The sequence below is a fragment of the Agelaius tricolor genome, unplaced genomic scaffold (assembly GCF_023055355.1).
Source record: "Agelaius tricolor isolate 1412-34295 unplaced genomic scaffold, bAgeTri1.0.p SCAF_9, whole genome shotgun sequence".
Taxonomy (NCBI): Eukaryota; Metazoa; Chordata; class Aves; order Passeriformes; family Icteridae; genus Agelaius; species Agelaius tricolor.
The window spans coordinates 22,322,119-22,345,000 of record NW_027269269.1 but is presented as its reverse complement, the minus strand read 5'-3'; the positions used below and the strand labels follow the sequence as shown (position 1 = coordinate 22,345,000).

The window sequence follows — 22,882 nt, the reverse complement described above, 5'->3', positions numbered from 1 at the left end:
AGCAGAGAAGAAGTTGTCACAAAGCTTTTCTTAATGGAGGAAACCTACTTGGAAATGACTAAGCCTCTTTAATCCAAATCAAAGATTTCATGGCATCACAGGAGAAGCTACTCAACCATGTCAGGTATCTGATTTGTCATCACCATTCTGGAAGCTGGTTCAGCTTCTGGTGAGAGGAAATGGGACAATAGATTGTGCAGAGGGTTTTCACAGATGTTGTACATTATAATAAAATGCAGAGGACACGAAGCATGTAACAAAATAAGGATTACTGGACATATGCAGAGAAAAAGTATTTGTTGTTCCTTTTTTCTTAATGCACACTTTGACTGTGGCTGTGCTGTAACTCTGTAGGACATACTGGTAGTAGGGATCTGTCAAAGTCCCTACACAACAGCTAAAACTCAAACGACATTTCCCTTGTTACAGAACACCTGGCTGTGTGAGTGCAAGCACAACAGCGTGCATGTACAGGATCTCTCACCTCCTGCTTGCTTTCCTGCCATCCAGAAAAAGACAGCTCCTTGCTGCACTTGACAAGGAAAGGGTGTCATTCCCATTAGTGGACTCTGCCACATCCAGAATGTGCACACTTGTTCTGCTGCTCCTTCGCTCTCTCTCCAGCAGACACTGGGAGTGTCTGCTGCTTTCAGCCCTTGTCACTGCCTGATCAATTCTTCTGCTGCCTTTATTTGCCAGCTCTATCCACAATCTAGTCAGCGGAGCCCTACTTTTTCTTTCCTTCCTCATCTATTCACTGTTAAAGATAAGAATTTCTTGCAGACATGATTCAGTTTTGTCACACATATCTTGTTTCCTTCTCCACACTCTTCATTTGTCTTTAAAGCATCAGGCCTTTCCTTTCCTCAATACTTCTGCCTCACTCTCTGCTGCTGCAGCTCTCCAAGCTCTTTCTCACCACAGCAGCAATATTTCATCTTACTCAAACTCACCTTCCTCATTTGATTCACACTTTTCCTTTGAATAACTTAAGCAACCTATTTCTCTATCTTGGTCCTTCCCACTCAACAGGTACCTTCATGCCAGGTACTGCTCAAAACTCTCAAATTTGCTGTGCATCTCTGATGAATTGAAGTATCCAAGCAGCAACAAAGCATATTTGGGACAGTTACCAAATTTGAATTTGAGAGGAATTAATATGCAGAAGTAATCATCAATAGCAGAAAAGACCACAGCAGGTATTGCTTAAGACATATTTTATGCCCCACTTCTGAGGAACATCTTCATTTTCCTCAGGACATACCCAACCCTTCTGTCTTTATTTTCATTTGGGCTATCTCATTGTGAAACCAGTTTCTGGTTCGGGCTATGCCAATTGTATCAATGTCAAAAACATCTAATATTCAGCTCTTTAATAAACCTTCATTTTGTTCCACAAGCAGGAAATGCTCCAAACCAAAAGTCAGTAAAAATTTCTGAGTTCTTTCCTAGAAATGCCACCATCTGCAATGCTTGCACTATAATATATCCAGTTTCTGAATGATGCATCAGTGAATTTTCAGATCTCCTTGTGATTATTTAAGATGCAGACAGGATACTGGTGATACATCAAAAGTCAACCTTGCCACCACAGAAGTCCCTTAGGAGCAGATTTCATTCTCTTATTTGGCTTTTATAGGCAGATCAATCATATAGCATCAGTTCCTGGAGAGGTACTGTTTCTCTGCCCTGACCTGTTTGAAACTGCTGCCTCTCTCTTTGGGACCACTGCTTTTAGTCTCCAGAAAATGAACTTGGAGGAGTAAGTGAAATAAAATTAAAGAAGACAGCAGAGGAGGTAGCAGTGGCTGACTTCCTTTTTATAATGGTAACATGAGGCAACAAAGTATTGTGATTACCTGGAGGAATTTGGTAAGAAGCCAGCAGAAGGATAGAATAGCCACACTATCCCCTTAGACACATGAACTTGGAGTCCCTTTTTCCCAGTGAAACATGCTGTGATGCCTGAATTAGACACAAAACCTGCCATTTTCAGGAGCTGTTTTCTGTTCTATTTGGTGCTCCTAATACTCAAAACCAGTCTTTGTCTCCTTTAGCTACCTGTGGAGCATCTTCTAGAATTTAGATGTGGGTTTTTACAGAAAGATGCAGAATTGAAAAGGACTTACTTCAAAGTTTCAGCAAGGAAAAAGCTCTGCTGTACATCGTCATATGTAGGAGATGAGGAATACACATCCTTGACACCAGAAAAGCCACCACTAACTCGGCAATACTTGTCAATTGCCTGCAAAAAGGAAGGGAAAAGACACAGAGAATTTAACTGTAGAACAACATTTGGAAATTTTAAAGCATCAAGCTTGATCAACAAAGAAGGTGGTTCTTTTTGTGCTGCATTTTTCTGCTGTGAATCTCTTTGTTGAAGGATGCTATGGACATTAACAGTTTACGCTGAAAAAGAAAGAAAAATAGACTGGACACATATAGAAATCGCATCCTTCCAGGGTTATTAATGACATCACATTTGGCAAACTGCTACATGCCAAGAAAGTATTCTGGGGAAGAACACTTTCTTTCCTGGGTATTTACTGTTGGCTGATATTGATGACATGACAAGGACTCCGTAGACTTTTTCTCTGAGCTCATGCAGTTCCTCATTGGTGACACTGGGTAGAACATCACTCAAATCAATGGAGTAAGTGCTGTGATGTGCACAGGAAGGTAACAAACATCCCTGGATTTTGGAGCTGGAAAAGTCTGAAGAGTTATAGGAATTCTTTGATTGGTAGCTACTCATGGAGACTTACTGAAAGTAAAAATAAAATACTGTACTCATCTTTATGGACTGTTGATTCCATCCTGTAAACTCTTCTAGCTCCTGCTTTCTCCCCTCATCTCCTTCTCCTACCTATGCTATTCTCTGTTTCCTGAGCTGAAACTCAAGTCAGCTTGCATGCTGGACTGCAGCAGAGCTCTTTACCTTTAAAGCATGGAGTTTAAATCCATGCACATTCCATGAATGAAGGGGCCAACGGATTCTCCCCCTCCCCAGCTCCAACACAGTACTGTGAAAAGGACAATGGAAGAGGAGGAGACTGGAAAGAAAGCATTAGTAGCTCAGAGCACCTCTCGCCTACACTTTCATTATTCCACTCGCATGCGTGACCTTACAGCACACAAGGATATCAGCCATTAAAACTGGCTCTGAAGAAATGATTCACAGGTTATTTGTGCTTCCCTGCTGCTTTGACTGTGCTTCCTCAGCAGATACCAACTCTTTTAATAGATTCATGCAGGGACAGAAAAGAAGCAGGGATGAAGGAAAATGTTTGTCTCGGGATGTCTGTCATTACCAATGACTGAACACAGCCACCTGTAGCTCAGTAATCTATGATTCAGCCTGATAGCCTTGTGTGAAGCTCCTCTCCACATGGTGCTTTAGGCCCACATTTCTGTTAATTCTGATTTTTGCTAGTTATACTCAGCAGAAGCTGAGGGGAGTCAAGGCAGGGGAGGAAATAAGTTTAGAATGATGCCCTTTTTATGCAGAGAAAACAGATTCAATCAAAACTAACTCTTCAAGGACCTCAGTATTGCCTTTGCATACTAGAAATACTGGGAGACAGAGAGGAATTTTCCACTGGGCAAATGGGCAAAGAATGTCAGCAGATGCTGTCCCTGAAATCAGGAGGAAAAGCAAAAAATTGAGCAGGATACCAGGACAGTAAGTCACAGCACAGCAGGTACTACAGCTGACCTCCTCCTAGAACATACTCTTACCCTGTGGAAATCTGAGACTGCTCATGGACTAAAGAATAATCCAGACTGTACAAAGTTCTTTCAAGTTTCCAAAAAGCAAGGTTTTAGAAAAGCAAGTGGAGAGACTGGCAAAAGGATGTTATTGGAATGGCTGTGGCTCTAGAGTCTGATCTTCTGCCAAGAAAGGTACATTCTTTCTTGGCAAAATCTAATGCTTGCTGTAATTCCTTATCTCAAGCACAGCTTTCTCCAAGTTTGAATGGAAATGCTCCATTTTTTGTTGGGACTTGAGTCTAAAAGGAGAAAGTGTCTGGATGAATTCGTTTCAGATTTGGTTACTGGTGCAGGATAGGGCTACACTGAGAGTGCTCACATGCTGAGAGCTGGGTGGACCAGATTTTCTCTACAGTGAAGGGAAAGGTGTATGTGACAGATCTAACCCATGACAATCTCTTTGTCTGCACGCTCTTGCACAACAAAAGGGATGCTAGCTACCACATGGCAGCCAAACAACAACATCAACAACACAAACAACCCCAACACCACTCTCTCCACACAAAATCAAACCACACCAATTAACCAAACCAACAAAAAGGAAAGAAAAAAATTAATTGCTTAGCTTCTGAAGAAATAACGCATACACTGTTTACAGAACCATTTGCATATTCCTCCCCAGAACTCCTACAGCCACCAGGCAGGTGTTATATGAATAAACAAGAGCCAAAGCACTTTTTAGGCAGAAAATGAAGTGCCTGCTCTTGGCACTATCCCCTTTTATAATAATGCAGAACACGACCTTGTGTCTGCTCTGAAGCATGGCAAGATGGAGGAGGAAGCCCCAGTGTTTACAGTAACTCCTGCCAGAATTCCTAGCATACAGCCTGATCAGGACTCTGGTCAACCAGTGAGCAACCCTGATGCTGTCTGCCACAGCCTGTACAGGAGAAACCTGCTAGTGACTGTGACAAAATGAAAACAAGGAATACATGGTACCACTGTTAGGACACCATCTTCTTCCTCCTGAAGAATTAAATCCCCAAGCCAGTGTAAGAGACAAAACTTGCTTATTTTGGAAATTGTACCTAATGGATAGCACTGAGATCCTCCTCTGTGCTGTAGAGGTCTCATATTTGGGTGACTAAGTGCAACACTGGTTGTTGAAGCCAGCAGGCCTACAAGACTGGAGAAAGAAAATGTACGATCTATATCAACTTTTTTTTTCCTTACGGTTACTGAGTAACCTTGTATCTTCAGAAATTTCTCCTTAGAAAGACAAACTCATGTTCAGAATAGGCAAAGGATTTATCATAGCTGATCACAGTTCTACATAATACAGGTAGTAATTAACTGTATAGAAAAAAGCCTCTGAAAAATTGCTTTACAACTATTCATCCAAACAGAAAATTTTAAAACATGAACAAATAATTTGTCCTTGACTCCAAGATGTACAGAACTTCAGGACACTGGCTGAAAAACTTGGTGCCACAGACAAGCTGCTTAAATGCCACTTGAAATTCTCAGTGTTCTGTCTTCACACAGACCTCAGAGCACTTGGTGTAGTAGCATCTGCTTTGCCACCCAGATACACTTTCACTCCAGAGCTGAAGACCAGTCTCCCTGATAAACAATGCTTAATTTATTGCACCAGAGAATACAGAGAAGCTCCAAGATGATTGGAAGAGTATTAAGGTAATATTGCTACCATTATGTGCCACTGGCAGACTGAATAATTTTAGGATGGCATACCTGATGTTAGTTCCAGTCACTTACAGAGACACATGGAGATATATATTTATAAGAATTAGAGGATAACTGACACCAATCAGCATGGTTTTGTAGAAAACTATTTTGGTCACAAGCTTGATTTCATTCTTTGAGAGCTACAAATTTGACAAATAAAGATAACTGCAAAGCTGTAATAAACTTAAAAGCTTCTAAGGCAATTGCTATGGTATTTAAGATGTTATGGGAAGACAAGGCAACACTATACCATATAAATATAATTCCATTTAAAATTGACTGACAGTGCTCTAAGAAAGAACTAGCAATGCAAAATCATCACAAAATAGAGCTGCTTCTCACAGAGATCCACAAGGAGCAGTCTGAAGTTTTATCAATCACTGCAACACTGCTGCTGGCTAAAATGACATACGTAAATAACAGCAGACAGTGTAATCTGCTGGTAACTGGGTGCCAAACAAAATGAGTTTCATAAAACCAGGCACATAATCCTAAATCTAGTCATTGAGACTGTGTAACTGCAGACCCAGGCTAGCCTGGAAGGTAGAGACAACCTTTGGAATGCAGAGACACTTCAAAGACTTCCATGGCCATGTAAGACAGTTCAGTCTGAGTTCCTGTTAGGACATTGCTTTTTATAACCTATGAAAATTCTTTGGAAAGAAAACATGGGGGAAAGGACATTTAAAAATGGCATAGAAAGTCATAGGAAAACCCAGTGATTGAGAGCTGAAACTAGGCAAATTCAAATGGGAAATAAAACATGGGTTTTTTAACAGCAAGAATAAATAAATAATGGCCCAAACTACCAAGAAGTAGCGGCTTTTCTACTTTCCTTTATTCAAATACAGAATATAACAGGAGAATATTCAACAGTATGCTCCTGCCAAATACATGTGTCTCGATTCAAAAGTGACACAAAATGAAACTTCAGTGCCTGTAACATACAGGGAGGTCAACATGAACCTAAGTTCTTTGGAAATAAAATTTTATATGCTTCTAGAATGGACCCCAGCTCCCTCAGTTTCTCTGAGGGTGTTTTTTGTGGCATATGCAACTTTTCTTGACTGTGCCAACAACATGCCCACAAAAACTGTGCCAGTTTCTTCACCAGCTGTCGTACTCACAGCTTCTAACCCACGAAACTGTGAAACCATATTTCTTTTACCTCCAACTTATGTCTGGCTCTTTTCTGTCTACTCTTCTCTAAGTAGAATCACAGAATGGCTTGGGTTGGAAAGGACCTCAAAGATCATCTAGTTCCAACCTCAATGCCATGTGTATGGATGCCACTCACTAGAACAGGATGCTCAAGGCTCCATCCAACCTTACCTTGAACACTTAACATCCACAGCTTCTCTGGGCAACCTGTTCCAGTGCCTCACCATGCTGTCAGTAGAGAATTTCTTTCTAACATCTAATATAAATCCGTCCTCTTTCAGTTGAAAACCATTGACTTTTGTCCTGTCACTATCTGCCCACATAAAAACACTATCTCGCTTCTTTTAATAAGCCCTTTTTAGGTACTAGAAGGCTGCAATGAGGTCTCCCTGGAGCCTTCCCTTCCCCAGGCTGAGCAACCCCAGCTCTCTCAGCCTGTCTTTGTAGGAGAGGTGCTCCCACCCTTGAATCATATTTCTGTCCCTTCCTGGAACCTGCTCTAAAAGGTCCATGTCATTCTTGTGCTGAGGACCCCAGATCTGGGTGTAGCTGAGGTCTCATGAGGACAGTCTTTCTCCTCCATCTTAGTACCAATCCTCAGTTTGCCTGAAGTTAGCCTGAGCTTCAGGTCTTGGCTATTTATGTTCACTGTTAATAGAAGCTCCAATGAACTCAGCAGCCTCTCTCTGGTGCAGTCCTATTTAGTGAGATACACAAGTCCACAACTCTTAATTGAACCCTTCATTCACACAGCTCAGATCAGTAATTGGCTTTACATGCCTATTGTGAAATGGTGGTTCTTACTGCTTTCAAATAATTAGCTTGAAAAGGATTTTAGTAATTTTCTGTATTTACCCTGAGTATCCTCCCTGCATATTTCTGTAATACTTCAGCCAGCCCCCCAGCACACCATCATCCAATTTGACTGGCCCAATACAATTGAGATGAATGCTGTCTCTAGTGCTAAGTACAGTATTAGGGAGAATTAGCCTTTTTTTCATCGGGAGAGAGATTGAGACACTGTCACAGGGATTTATGATCACTGAGGGAATGTAAGATTGAACTTCCTGTTTTTTCCTCCAGAGACACTGGATTTGGAGAGATGCAACAAAACAGGTGATGGAAAAAGCATAAGATTTGCACTAAAGTGCATAAGTTTTGTCAAAAAATATAGATAATAAATCCAAGTATGCTTCAGAGGTTGGAAGGCAAAAGAAAGACAAATTCAGAGAGTGTTGTACAACAGCAGTAAGCCAACTGCTCTGCGTGTCACACCAGCTTCTTCTCTATTTATAAATGATGGAATAAACACAGCCAGGGCTGTGTATGATGAGGAAGAAGAAAAAGTAGTGAGTAGGTGTGAGGAATAAACACAAGAACTTATTATCTATATGCAATGAACAGAAAATCCTGGGGAACAAAAAGCTTCAAGCTTCCGTGTCAGTACGATGGTGGGGTAGGAAAATTCCTAATTGTGGGAAGGAGGGGTTTGCAAAATTATTTATGAAGAAGTCAAAAATATTTTATGGCTATGTTAGATAAAGAAATCTTGTATCAAGGAAACAACAAGCAGAAGAAGGCAGTCTGTAAGGATAGAGGCAATTAAGCACAGGGGCTGCTTGATTTACAACTTCAATGGAGGTTGACAGAAGGATAAAATAAAATCCTACCCCACACACAGAGAAAATTGGAGGCGGGGAAGAGGAAGGGAGGGTTTGTTTTGAAAGCATTAATGGGAACCAAGATAATGAAAGCAAATGGAGAAAACTGAGCAAAATGCAATTAAAACACATGCTTTGCAGTGTGCTTAAGAGACTGATCCTGGCTTGAAAATCCTTACATCTGTAAATTTTTTAATCTATTACAAAGGACCCCACCTCAGCTTGGATTATCCAGCCATAGCTTCTGAAAGGAGCTTGGTTAGATCAGCAAGAATTTGTAGTATCTACACAGCCTAGGGACAATGTTTTGGAGACAGCAGCAATGCATTCTGGAATACAAATGCGGAACCTGTCTCCAGAATAACATAATTCTTGTTGGAACAAAACAGACTAAAAGGCAAAACCACACTAATAGACAACTGTAAAATACCTGGCCTCTTCTAGGTGTTGCAGCTGTGCTGAGGAATGGATAGTAATGAGCTTGGCTAAATATTCTGAATACAGGCATCTCAACAGATCTCTTCCCACCTTTTCTTGATGTCTTGCTTCTGGAGCAAAACTGGTTTTCAGCCACAGAACAAACTTACCCAGTCTCCTGGTTTGTCTCTTCCTTTGCTTTTCTCTCATCTCCTCTGGATGTAGTCAAAATATTTCATTACTGTCTTGTTATCTTTAATGTTTATTCTCATCTTTGAAACTGGCTTTGAGCTGTTTCCAAAGAATGCTGGAGCAATTCAGGGAAGTAGAGAAACTCTCGGGGGCTGCACACTACTGACGACAGTAGGAGTCATGACTAAGGAGTTCTGTTTCAGCTCCTGAACTCATGGGCTGTGTAATGCTGAATGCACCTCTCACCTGAGCATCTGACTCAGCAAATGCAAAATAGCAATAATTGTGTGCACCTTCATATGTACCCTGGTTTACAGGAAACTGTGAAAATCAATTACCACTCCAAGTGTTTCATTACCATGAGACTGAAGTGGCTTCAAAGGGGAAATACACAAAATTAAATTACTAACAGATGATTAATAGAGTTACCTGTGCTGCCTCCCAGCCCCACTGCCTGTACTTGGGATCGTGGGTGAATCTCCACATATACCAGTAGGTCTCAATCACCTCTGGCCTTAGGATGTAGTACTTCTCATTCTGCCGTACTGCCACCGCCTCCACGCCACCATCAAATTTGAATGCTTCTGGGCCCAGCTTTAGTGCTGCAGAGGAAACAAACAACCAAAAAAAAAAGTAAAGGTAAGAAAAAATTTGTTCCATACCAATCTTTGCAGGAAGGATGGGTAGGAGACTGCTTTATCCGAAGGTTGTGGAAAAAAAAAAAAAAAATAGAACCTTTAAGCAGTCTCATAAGTATTTCCTACTTTTGAGGCCTATAATTTTTCTTATGAATAATTTATCTAATTCCTTTGAGAAAACGACCTATTTTGACAGGACTACAGTAATCCTCTTGAAAATTAATGGAACACTAAGAATATAAACACACTAACACATTCAATTATAGGATAAAATTGAAGTGACCAACATCAGTTCCTTGTAAGAAAATGAAAAAAGAAGAAAAGGGTCAAAACAGGTTTTCCTGTCCTTTGATCCCACCCAGCACAGTAGGAAAAGATCTTGGAACTAAACCAAGTAGTATCATACCAAATAACCTGTATCTTTATCCAAACTGTTGGTTTAAGGATGTACTGTCAGGTCACTGTAACTGATGTGCTGTGATCTTCAAGTAAAGGGTTTACAACTGGGCAATGAAGTCTTAAGTACACCAGAAAATAAATCTCTGAAATAAGAGATTCACTGTTTAAGCCCTTAAAGGAACCTGTAAAGGCCCTGTGCCAGCACCTGGAAGACTACTCATATAAGAACAACACACCTGTAGAATAACTGTCTATAATAAGAAGTTACACATATTTTGTATTAGCTGCACATTGGTCCTCAAATTTAACATTACTTATGCACTCTTATTACTGCACCTCACCATTTATTTTGGCAGAGAATTTTTAAGGTGCTGAACTCTGAAGCTGCACTCAAGCTTTAAAAATTATCAAAGCAATTAATCGTGTAATTCCTATGGGCTAGATGCAAATTAACCAAGGTTTCATGGGTCTGAAAGGGGAACCTTAGAATGCTATAATGAAAAATACAAGCAACTCTCAGTGCAGCCCCAGCAGAAAATCTCCAGAAGTTCCTTAACCTTTTTGTTTCAAGGGACTATGGCTCTGGATGCCAAAAGAAAAAACATCACACCGCTTCAGCCACATGAATGGTAAGAGAAACTCCATCAAGAAATGTTTATTGCACTTCTTTCAAAATGGGCCACTTTACCCACTTAAGTTTCACTTAAAAAATTATATAGATCTCACTATAAAATAGACAGGATTAGATAGAGAGTTCTACCAATCCAAAATTCTGAGTACAAGAATGGTTATCCTGGACCAGATGGAATTCTGTCTGCTCCAATGTCACATCAACAATAGCCAAGATCACACATTGATGGAGAAGTGGAAGCCGTCAAGTATATGAGATACCTGTTTCCATCTTTTCTATCAGCCTCCACTGTTTTTGAGCTCAAGACTTCTCCCATACTAGACATACTTTTTTAGGTCGTCAGTAATTCTTAATAAATTTATTTCCCAAGTACTCATCTGGTGCTTCCTTAAATCTGTGTAAGCCTTGAGCATCCAAAACAACCTCTGCTAAGGAGTTCCACATCTCTAATACCTATTTGATGCAGAACCACTCTCCAATCCCTATGTGATTTCTGATGAATTCTACCTAGAATACTATTCAATTCAGTTGTGCCTTGAATGGAAACTGTTCTATGCCCCTAGTTAATCTTTTTGCCCTTCTCTGCAACTCTTCCAGTTCTACTGTATCCTTTGTTAAATGAGAAAGGACCAGCAAATACAGGGAAAAAAAGTGCAGGTGAGATTAATACAGTGACATAATGACATTTTCTATTTTTCTCTTTCTCATTTTGTTTTTCCTGAGTGCTACTGAGTTGACATTTTCATAATCTCAAAAGCAATTTCCTGAATTGCAATGGTCATTTAGCACTCATCATTTAATATGTAAGGTTAGAAATCATTTTTTCAGAGGTGCCTCACTTCCCAATTAACTACATTGGATTTAATTTAGCAATTTATTATGCAGTTACTCAACCTCATAAGGTCCTTGTGAAGTGCTTTTATTTGTTATTATCAGCACACTTAGTTTATTGTTCCTGGCCTTTTCTGATCATTTATATATGTGTGTGCTTTATTTATAGATAATACATACTAAAATATGAAATGTAAATATACTACACACTTACAATGTATATAAATACAGTATACATTTTACACACCTATAGACATACATATATCAAATATATCAGAGTACAGCTGGTTAACCAGCATTTATCCACTGCAAGAGTGGAGTATTTACCTCTATCCTCTTTTCTATATTATGCCCCTTTTCTTCCTCCATGCAGGTACTGGCTGCTTAGATTGTAATTGTTTAATGTCGCTAATGGGCCTTAGTAAAACACTTGTTAAAAAGCCTTTTGGAATCAGGGAAACATCACAGCTATGTTAGTCTTATCCACCAAAGAAGCTGGAGTTCTGGTGATCCACAAGCTACAGAAACTGTGATGTCTTCTCTTGCTTTGCAGCCTGCTCGTGCATTAAATCCTTAATTATTTACTCACACCTATTCCTAATGCTATTGAGCACTACAAGAAATTAAACTACCCAAGGATGGGTGACCTCTGCATGTTGAGATGATTTCACCAAATTCTTATCTGAAACCAAGGACGTAAAATTATAGCTAACTAAAGAAAAGAAGCTATTATGGACACAATACCTTTCAGGGGCCATTCTTCTAAGTCAAGAACCATCTAAGGCCATTTTACAATGCTATAGTGATCACAGAATAATCCAAATGTTTTCATATTAATAGTGCCAATAGACTATAGTCTAGGCAGGGAGAATAGATGAGAAACAATTTCATACCAGTGCAAAGCTGAACAACCACCATTTAAAAAAATTTAACTGACATAAAGTTGACTTCAGTGAGAGCTGTATTTAGCACTGCCAAAAAAAAAGGGGCAAATCTTTGTACTTTTAGATAAATATATTTCTAATTCCATAAGTATTTTTGAAAATATTGTCTGTTTTGTATGTTTCTTTAAGACTACAATCAATCTAGCAATAAATTTCCTGAAAGTAAGAAAGGATTCATAACTATAATAATACTTGCTAGGCTCTAATTCATACAAAATTGGAGGAACAGAACATTCAAGACACTTCTCATTGCTATTTCATACATCTCACAAAAACATGTTATTATTCTCATTTCCTCAGCCTTGCCTGTTTAGCTGCTTACTGAAAGTCTTGGGGCAGAGACAGCATCTACTCATACCATTGCATATGTCTCAGCTGAAATCTTAGTCATCTGGCTTATTCTGCACTAGAATTGTCACACATAAAAAACAGTTAAAGCTGTACTGCGATTCTGAGGACAGCTCTTGTCAAGAAACTTTAAAGGAGTGCAAAAAATTTCATCCTAAAAGAAGCTCTCTGTAGTCAGTCAATACTTTACACACTATCAGCTAATGGCTAGAAAATTCTTATGCATAAGGGATGGTAGAGTGTACTAAAAATACTGCATGCTATAGATCAGCACACAATACCATCTAGACAGATAATTTTGCTTATTTATCTAACCTCTACAATACTTATGAAAGCTGATTATTTAGATTGATTTGTTAGTGATCTTTCCATTCCTTTGATTTCATTGGACTTGTTTTTTGTAGCCATCTACAGATTTCGCATTGCCAATTATTTTATGCCTGTGTCATGGTGCTCAGTGGTTCACATTAAGCATGAAAAACAAAGAACTAATAACCAGAAACCAGAACACCTCAAGATGTGTAGTACTCACACAAGCTTAAACAGCAAGAAACCTTGTGCCATGAGCACAGGAAGCTGTATTTTTGTAGCCTTACCAATGCCCACTGACAGCATTGTGATTTCTTCTACTGGCAAACGGGCACACAAATCAGAACATGCCTCCTATCTTTGTTTTTCTCAATCTTCTCTTCAAACTGAGAGCACACAGGACTACAGGAAAATGCTGAAATCTCCTGTCACAGGATGGGAAATTTAGGATGGCTGCAGCATTCATCCATTGATAGTTCGTGGTACAAAAAATAGTAGAGTTGGTAGGAAGCAGAGACATGTACAGACTATACATCATAAGACTATTCTGGTTACAGTTAAGTTTTCTCACTGACCATCAATAAGCCTTTTCAAATCCTTTCTAAGGGGTGCCACATGCATTCACAATTTCCTGAAGAGGGGAAGAGCCTTGGAGGGGGCTCTCATGCTGCCATGCCCAATAGATCCTGGAAACACAAATCACTTGCTCAGAGGCAGACCAGAACCACGACTGCACCCCCTGCCTTCACCTTCCAAAATCCACCAGCCTCCTCCAGCTGCTGAATTAGAAAGACATGCTTTGAGCAGTGCTACAGACTGATCCTCAGCTCAAGCAGAATCTACAAGGATTTTCACAGGGCCATGGCAAGGGCCCAAGCTTCTCACAACATACCTAGTCAGTTCTCCAGCATCTCAGTCTGGAGTCTAAGGTCTTCTCTCAGGTATTCCTGGGGAACATTGACAGGTGACTCAGATTATCAGTGGGACTACATCCCTGCATAAACTTCTCAATTACATGGCAGTGATGCTAGATGCCACTGGGACATAATCCCCAAGAAAATACATCAGGAGTAGTTTCAAGGACTTTCCAGCTTCTCTGTACCAGTCAGCACTAAAATAACCACCTTTCTGAAATATCAGGGGTTTTTTTCTAACAGGTTTTAAACCTGCAATATGTGCAACAGGTTGATGATAGTTGTCAATATAATGCCCTCATTTTCCAGAAATGCTTTTATTCTGTGAAATTCTGTTTCAATTTTGCTGAGCCTGAAGCTCAGCTATGGAAATTTAGGTTGCTTCATAAAGTAGTATTTTCATACTGAAGTATTACATCACCATTACTGTAGTTTATTACAAGCAGGAAAGGGCAGCTCTGCTGCTTTATCTAAAGAAAGAGCTGCCTAACCCCTGCCTGCAGTCTCTGCATCCTTCTCCCTCCTCTGGGCATGCCCAATGGGGCAAACTCTCCCATGTCCATAGGAGAAAAATCAGGAAATTCCCTTTGCCTGCTGAACCATAAACCTATTAGCTGAACCAGGATGACTGTCTGCCCTCTTAAAGATGCTTTTTCTGCCATCAGCCAGTTCTGCCATTAAAGTGTACCATTATGCTCAAATCCTGCTGTTGAAACATAACAAAGAAGTTGACATTTTTGCATATATAAGTTCTTAATATCCTTTGAAAAATCAGGCCAGAAAATTAAAACCAAAACATCCAAACACAAACAATCCACATTCCTGGGACTGCATGACTGAACAAAAGAGAACAAGGGCATTGCAAATTTATAGCTGTCTGTACAGCTTTCAGTCTTTCTTGCTCATGTGTTCTTATACAGTCATTAAATATGTAATCAAAACTTTTATCTCCCCCATCTTTTGACTTATTTAGGGTACAGAATAAACATCTGAAGGAATAAAATTAGGTCTGCTCAAACAACTGTGAATTTAACATTGCTTATTTTTAAATGCCTAATTAAACATTTAAATGCAATTTTTCAGAATGCAACAATAGCTGCTATGTCCTACCTTTTTTTCTTAAGCATACTCAGATTTTTTTCTTTTCCTTTTTTTAAAACTGTTGCTACCCAAATAAAATTACCACTTCTGTGACTGAATTATTTAGAAAGACAGCAACTATACAATGATACGATGTAATCCTGTGGATAAATACATGAATTCTCACCTTAAAACTGCTTAAGTTATAGTTTCCATTATTTCTACTGGGAAGGTATTCCAGAAATACACTTCTCTGATCGCCATGCAAAACCATTTCCAATCTCCAACCTACATTTATGCACAGCGAGCTTAAAAATCTTGCTCTCGTTACAACTGTGTTCTTTTATATCCTAAAATAACTATTTCTCTTCAGTGTTTACCCCCTGAGATGGCAATAAATTTGTTCCTTTCTTCAGTATTATTTTTCTAGCCTGGGCAGGCCAATCTCTCATATTTTCGCCACTGTAAGATAAAAGCTCTGTCACTCTATTCATTCTCTTGGTCCTTCTCTGCATTTGTTCTGCTTGAAATTCAGATTTATACAGAGTATTCAGGGTGACAAATTACACATGTCTTCTAAGGCAGTCTTAATATTATCTAATCTCTGCTGAAATTCTTCATCTGATACAGACCAGGACATTTTTCAACTCCCACTTCAGACAAAGAGCTCCTGACTTTTTCTGGCAAACTTCTTATTTCTGATAGTCCAGTTCTCAAGATGTCCCTGATTGCTATTCTGAGACTCTTCCATTTTAATTATGTTCTACAACTATATGGCCACCATAAGCATACTCAGTACACTTCAAGCATCAAGGTCACTATAAAATAATCCTGGTCCAAAAGACTGACCTTGAGAAACTTCCAGCCCAACAATGAAGTCTGATGCTGCCTCCTCACTAGCCAGGCCTTTGGCCTTCTCACAGTCTGTAGAATACTCTTCATCCTCTCTTGTTTAATTGTACCCACTCAGAATGGACTATTATTAAAACCAATAAAAAGTCTATTAACAATTTTTTTCCTCAACTGTAAGAACAGAATATATGAAAGTAAAAACTTCCCTATAAATCTCTGAGGACAAGAGGTCACACAAATTCCTTCCTCACCATACCCATATAACCCATCTTAGCTGACTGATCCAAAACTGAGGACAAGCATGCATGAAGGAACCATAAAATCTGGGTTTAGATTTACTCACCATGATGAAGAGCAGAAGTAAATACACAGATGTTAAAAATTCACACTGGTATAAAACCAGTGCATGTTAGTTAGACAAGGTCCATAACAAATCCTAACAATAATTACAAGAGTTGCTGTATTTTAACTATTGAAATAATTAGATTAACAAGAGGTCTTACTTGTCCTGTCATATGACTCATGACATGTATGTGCAATTTCAGCTCCGAGCTGCAAATAATGTCCAGCTTTATCATCTCTGGAACCATCTGCTCCAAGGGCAAACATTCCACCTGCAAAACAGGTCAAATGGCCCATCTTTCTTTCAAGATGCCCATTCTTCCACTCCCCAATGAAGGTCAGTCCTCCATTGGACTTTCTGATGAGATGTTTTTCTATGGCCTAGAAAGAGATTAAGAGAACATTTAAATGCTGTTTCACATGCACTTTTTACTTATTAACATTCCTTTATCAAGCAAAGTCTGGCTTTCGAAACAAAAATAATTTTTTTTTTTCAAATGCACTTCTGAGCACTACTGGAACAGACAGCTATAAGAATATAATTTCAAAGCACAAAAAAGAAGAATATCCTAACTGCTAAAAATGCTAATGACATCTAACATAGGAAAATCACAACATAGACAACACTGCACTTCAGAATTCAAAACTTATTTTATGGCTCAAGCAGTATTTGTCTAACTGCTAACTCTGGGAAGTACCAGAGCTCTGCGCACTCTGTGAGTACAAAGAAAACACATCCATGTTGGAAACTTTTGGTCAGCAAAATATGCAAATAGTCAGTCTTTAATAGGAAGTGGCAGGAATGCTCCAGCCACCTTCTAGCTTCTCCATAGCAGCTTTCTGATTGCACATTCTCAAATGATGGGTGTTGGAGGAGCTGCTCACAAAAAAACCCTTTATTTTATACGTGACGCAACTGCTGCTTTCTTTTTGCACATTTGTACCAAAACATGCTGTTGCTTGTGACTTAAAAATTGTATCCTTCTCTTAAAAGAACAGCTGACTTAACTTCCCAAAGTTTGCAAACTAGATGGAACAATGTTTGCTTAAGCCTCTTTCAGAGAGGATCACAATTCCCACCAACTACTTCAGTATTTACTATGTCTAGCATTAGACAGTGAGAAAGTAATGAAAGAGAAGTGCTGGCCTGCACTCCTGTTGGGTTAATTCCTTCCCTAATACCACTGATAGATCTGAGGTTTGTGCTCATGGCAGGATCCAGAGAGAAGAAGGCAGAAGTAACTGACAGAGCAGAAACCAGTAAGTCTCTGACAGCTGCCAGGGTGGTTGTCTAACCATCAGGCAAATTGGTATTGACGACTGCCTTCTGCTGCTAAGGAGCCTGATGTGGTTAACTCTACAAGCCTCATTTGGGCAGAAAGTACTGGTACAGGAAGTATTGGATCTGCTGAAAACTGCCATTGGAAAGGATATCAAGATCTGGAGCACTAACTCTGTTGATTCCATTATTCTAGACTGTGACAAAACTGATGTTTTTGGACCACATGGTACATAAAAGTTGAGCCCTCTTTGAAGGAAAGCCACTTGAACTGTGAAGAGCAGAAAGGCATATGGATTATTTATTTCCTAGAGAAAAGCATTTTTTTCCAAATGCTAAGTGACATCTCCTTTTGAATTGTATCTTCCCATAATTTCATAACTGTTGAGGAGCAAATGGTTGCGGAAGCATTTCCAGCAGGACAAAATTGCTGTGGCTAGCACCAGGATAGCCAACAAAGGCCAAATTTATATACTTCTCCATGAGCTACACTTCTACTCCAGATTTGCTTTCATGGTTTGACTGAAGAGGATGTTCTAGGTGCAACATGCTCCTCTTCTGAGCAGAAAACACAACTTCTGAACTTGGAAATAACTGCCTGGTAGAAGGGGTAGTTTTTGAAATCTGAAAATCAAGTCCTATCAGCTACTTAATAACTAGGTTAGGTTCTGAGAGTCACAAAGGAAGCATCTCAAGAATATAAATGCAACTCTCTCAAAATACTTTATCGTTCAACAACCTGCTGCCTGCCAACTGCAAAAAAATGACAATTGGTATTTACAGTAATTAACAAGGGACAGCTGGGCATTGCTGGGAGCCCAAGGGTGCAGGTTGGGATGGGTGTGGCATTTGTACCCTTGGCTGGATGGCTGAGGCCACAGAGCACTCCAACAAGAACTGCAAAGCAGTGACATCCAGCTGGACTACAAGGAGTATACATGTACCAGAGTGGACATGTACACCCCAACTCCCAAAGGGAAGATTTAGTTCACATCAACTAAGAGATTAACTAATGGAAAGAGCTTCCTTAGTCTGAGCAATGCCTGAGCAACAGGGGTGGTTGAGGTCCCTTGGTTTGTTCAGCCTAGAGAAGAGACTGAGGGGAGACCTCATTGCAGCCTTCAACATCCTCATGAGGGGCAGTGGAGGGAAAGGCAATGATCTCTTCACTCTTGAGACCAGTGACAGCAGCCATGGGAACAGCCTGAAGTTGTGTCAGGGGAGGTTTAGGTTGGATAGCAAGAAAAGGTTCTTCACCCAGAGGGTGGCTGGGCACTGGAACAGGCTGCCCAGGGCAGTGGTCACAGCACCAAGCCTGACAGAATTCAGGAAGTGTTTTGACAACCCTCTCAGGCACATGGTGTGACTCTTGGGTTGTCCTGTGCAGGGTCAGGAGCTGTACTCAATGATTCCTGAGGGTCCCCTGCTATTCAAGGTACTCTGCGATTCTATGCAAAACCTCATGTTCCCTGAACATTCCCTGTGCTTTTCATGACTACAAAAAAAATAGCATTTTCTGAGCTGTCTTGCAGCAGTACTTGCTATGTTGTGACAGTCAAGCACACGGCTGAATCCTTCTTTTAGCTACCTAATGCTGTGCAGTAAGAAAGAGTAAGGATCAAATTTATGAGCCTAACAGATTAGGCTACTCAAGGCAGCAGATCAAAAAGAAGCTTACCTATCCTCCAGCTGATGTGAGAAGGAAAAAAAGACACTTGAAACCAGACTAGCTGGAAGGCCCACATGGTGATGTTGAAAGCAAAGTTAAGAGGTCCATCCTCAATTTTTATCCCCACAAAAAATTCCCAGCAGGTTTCACAATTTCAGCTTTTATCACAGCTGTGAATTTCCATACTAGGACATGGCACCGAAATGTCCTTTACAGTGGAAGATTGCACCCATGTTATATACAGAGGGGTTATGGATATACAAATTGTTTGTATGTATGTAAGGAAGTATGTAGTGACCTGGATAAGACTTCATATGCCATGGATTGGAAACCATGACATCTGAAGAACAGATGCTGCATTCTTCTTCCCTGTGATACTTCCAAGGAATGAGATATCACTGTCTACTGCAAGACTTAGGACTGAGGTCATGTTGTCCATCTTCCACTCACACTGCCGTAATAAGATAAGGGAGTGAAGTGTGGCTGGACAGAGACATTCTTTTACACTGGTGGGTGCTGAGAACATTTCCAACTCTGTGCTGTGAGTGGGAGGAATGCATGCTACACCTTTCCCCTTCTGCTTTCACAAATGATGCAAAGAGCTTCTGCTCCACATTTTGAAAAACAAAGAATAAGAAGTGTTAGCTATGGAGGAAGACCTATATTATAGGCAAGAACAAAAGAATGGTAAGGGAACAGCCTCTTAAAAATTTTAAATAAAAATTAGAATTGCTGTTACACAAAGCAAATCCCACTTAATGACTCTTTGCCTATGTCTTTCAATGTCAAGTAGAACCAGGGGGAGACACAAACCCTGAAACAGTATGTTCCACAGCACATAAATCAGTACAGTTCATGCAGACTCAAATGTACAGGGTGGGTTTAACTGAGAAAAAGCAGGAGCCCTCTGATAGTTGGACTGCAGGACATATCCCACATGAATAAGGAGCAGCTTGGCTTTTCCTCCCTCCTATCCACAGAGTGTTTTCACCTGGTCCCAAATTTGCCTTGCTCTGTCTCCATTCAGAGATGTGCCCAAATAAAATGTTTGCAAGATGGTTTACAGTGAAGAGGATGACCAGGAGAGTTTATTTCCTCTAATTTTGAAGTGTTCACAGTTTAAGAATCAGAGTAAAATATTTCAACAGTAACCACAATGGAAGCTAAATATCAACTCCTAAACATCTCTAAACCCATAGGACCTCATACACTGTATTTTAACATAAAATATACACAAGTAATGTTATGAACTAGTAATATAGATTTTAACAAACCCTTGAAAGCTAAGTTCAAAAGGACTGGGAAACAGCCAATGCTTTATCAGTAGTTAAAAAAGTTAATAAAACAATTATATAAAATGAATGATGTGGTTTCAAAAATAAATGTTTGATTGATATGTGTATGCTGATAGTAGAAATATTAGAGATTTCAAGAATTTCTTGGCATTTTACAAAATATTAGTCCTGAACAAGTAAAGAAAAAAAAATTGTGAAAAAATCAAAAAAGTCCTTATCCCATGAAGATTCTGCATAGCTACTTTATTCAACACCAGGCAGTATTTCTAACAATGATCTCCAAGAAAAATGCTAGGAAAAAAAATTGCAGATGACACAAAAATTGATATAACTATAGATAATGATAAAGGAAAAGTCAGTTCTGTAAAATCACTGAGAGCAGGTGACAAAACGGGTTTTGCCTGAACAATGTGTTGCAATAGAGATAAGTCTAAGGTCAAACACTGAGGAATCGGGAATGTAAATCACAGTGGTAGGAAAGCAGTAAATCGAAAAGATTATAACCAGCTTCAGAATAAAGCAACTGGAAAGTGGTTGATGGTATGAGGCAAAGGTTAAGAGTACAAGCAGAGCTTCTGGCTGGATGAAGAGGATAAAACCAAGAAGGAATCAGTTACAAGAAGAATCACATCAGAAGAACCATTACATTGCTGTCTCCATACTGAAGATACTGGAAAATACATAGAAAAAAGCTTAAGAAATAATTCAAAATATGTTTTATCTTGTGAGACCCAAAAAAAAGAAAGAAAAAAAAAGGCACTTTTACTTCAGGAGAGAATGTCTATTGTCTATTGTACATTTGATAGTAACCATCTATATGGTGCAGATAACCCTTTAAAACAATGTAGAGAAGGAAAAAGTCAAAGCAGCTGGAAGTCAAATGTAATCAAATTCAGGTCAGATATAAGACATATTACAGCTTCAAAGCAATTTTGTACTAGAACTTTCACTATATGTCTTGTAAAATGTGAATTTTGAGAATTCCAAGAATAGGTGTTTTGTTTTAGAAGACCGACCGCACTAAAACTAAGCTGTAAAAACTTATGTTGAAAGCAACAGGGCATGCACAGAGCCTGGAACACATCAGGCACCAGCCACACATCAGCATTGGGACACGGCTACACAGCCCCTGCTGCTGCTGGTACCACGGCTCACTCAAACCAGCTCTGTTACTCTTTATGTGTCTAAACTGTAGCAGGGGAATGATGGCACAGTGGGAACCACTATGAGAGGCTGCTGAGAGAAGATGGGGAAACTGGGAAAGTAAGAGCTGGGCAGCAAAAAGCTCAGAGCCACCACAGAAAGGCCACCAACCCCCAAATCCCACTGAACCATCTGCAGTACTGCCCTGCTTAGGCAAGCATTTTGTCTGTGACAGAGAGTAAGACCATAGCACAAAAGAACAATAGAAACAGGAATAGATTTGAACTGCATTTTACAAGGCAAATATAGAATATAACATGTAAATGCTCTAGAAAATAATGCAAAGAATAAAACGATTTGGGACTTCAGATCCTAGAATGATGAATTCTCAACACTTTGGTTGTTCTGCACACATCTCAAGGTTGCTACATCTCCTTCTAATAAATTAGAGCCTGGGCTTTTACATTGTACCATTTGGGACAAGCTGATTATTTTTAGCACAATAATCTGCATCACATGTATTCTACAATAATACTTTTTAAACTACTCAAAGTGAAAGCTAGTATTATTCATCACTTGATTTCTTAAAACTTACATAATCAAAACAAGTCCTGTGGTTGGTGGTGGTTTTTCTCCCTAGGTTTCTTTTTTTAAATTTAATTTAATTTCTTTGAAATCATTCAAGATTGTTCCACTGTATTGGAAAACTCAATGAATCATAATCACCTCAATTGCATCGTCGTACATTTTCCTTGCCTCCGTGTCCGTCTTGTCTGACATAAGCCAGGCTTTCAATAAATATTCATAAAAACTGTCTCCCAGCCCGCCCACGGATGTGTGATCTGTAGAAGGGAAAGAGGGAAGAAAACAACAAAAAAAAAAGGTTGAAGTTGTTATGTAATAGCACCTTAGATTTATTCAAAACATAAACTTATGTTTTTAAGGCCTACTGCTGCAGAATTGTAAACACTTTTAGCCTGTTTAGAAAGCTGCACTGCGCTCCTTCCCCTCAAAACTTACATCACAGGCATAGAACCTTCTGTATGTGTTCCCTAATTGCCATTCTGCACAGGCTATCCCTCATATCAAAAATGTACTTTAACCTCTGTTTTTACTTCATTCCAAAGAACCTAATTGTTTTGCTGCCAGGATTTGGGGGTTTTAGTTTTTGGGTTTTTAAGGTATATGTGAAAAAAGCATGTAGAAAACCTCCCAAGACCTCTGTATCCAGGATGTAACCAGGTCATGTGGCTGGCTACAAACTGTCATTCATTAACTACACAGAATCCAATCTTTCCAGCAGATTTTTATTTCTTACAG

General features: G+C 39.5%; 1 protein-coding gene across 1 annotated transcript in view; it reads right to left on the bottom strand.

Moving 5' to 3' along the window:
* Positions 1-22,882, bottom strand: part of MAN1A2 (mannosidase alpha class 1A member 2) — a 130,535-nt gene that overhangs the window by 654 nt on the left and 106,999 nt on the right. Inside the window, exons 9-12 of the mRNA XM_071433215.1 lie at positions 22,289-22,404; positions 16,338-16,557; positions 9,318-9,490; positions 2,130-2,245 (exon numbers count right to left, since the gene is read on the bottom strand). Of these exons, the coding sequence (XP_071289316.1) occupies positions 2,130-2,245; positions 9,318-9,490; positions 16,338-16,557; positions 22,289-22,404 (625 nt within the window). The remainder of the gene's footprint in view (positions 1-2,129; positions 2,246-9,317; positions 9,491-16,337; positions 16,558-22,288; positions 22,405-22,882) is intronic.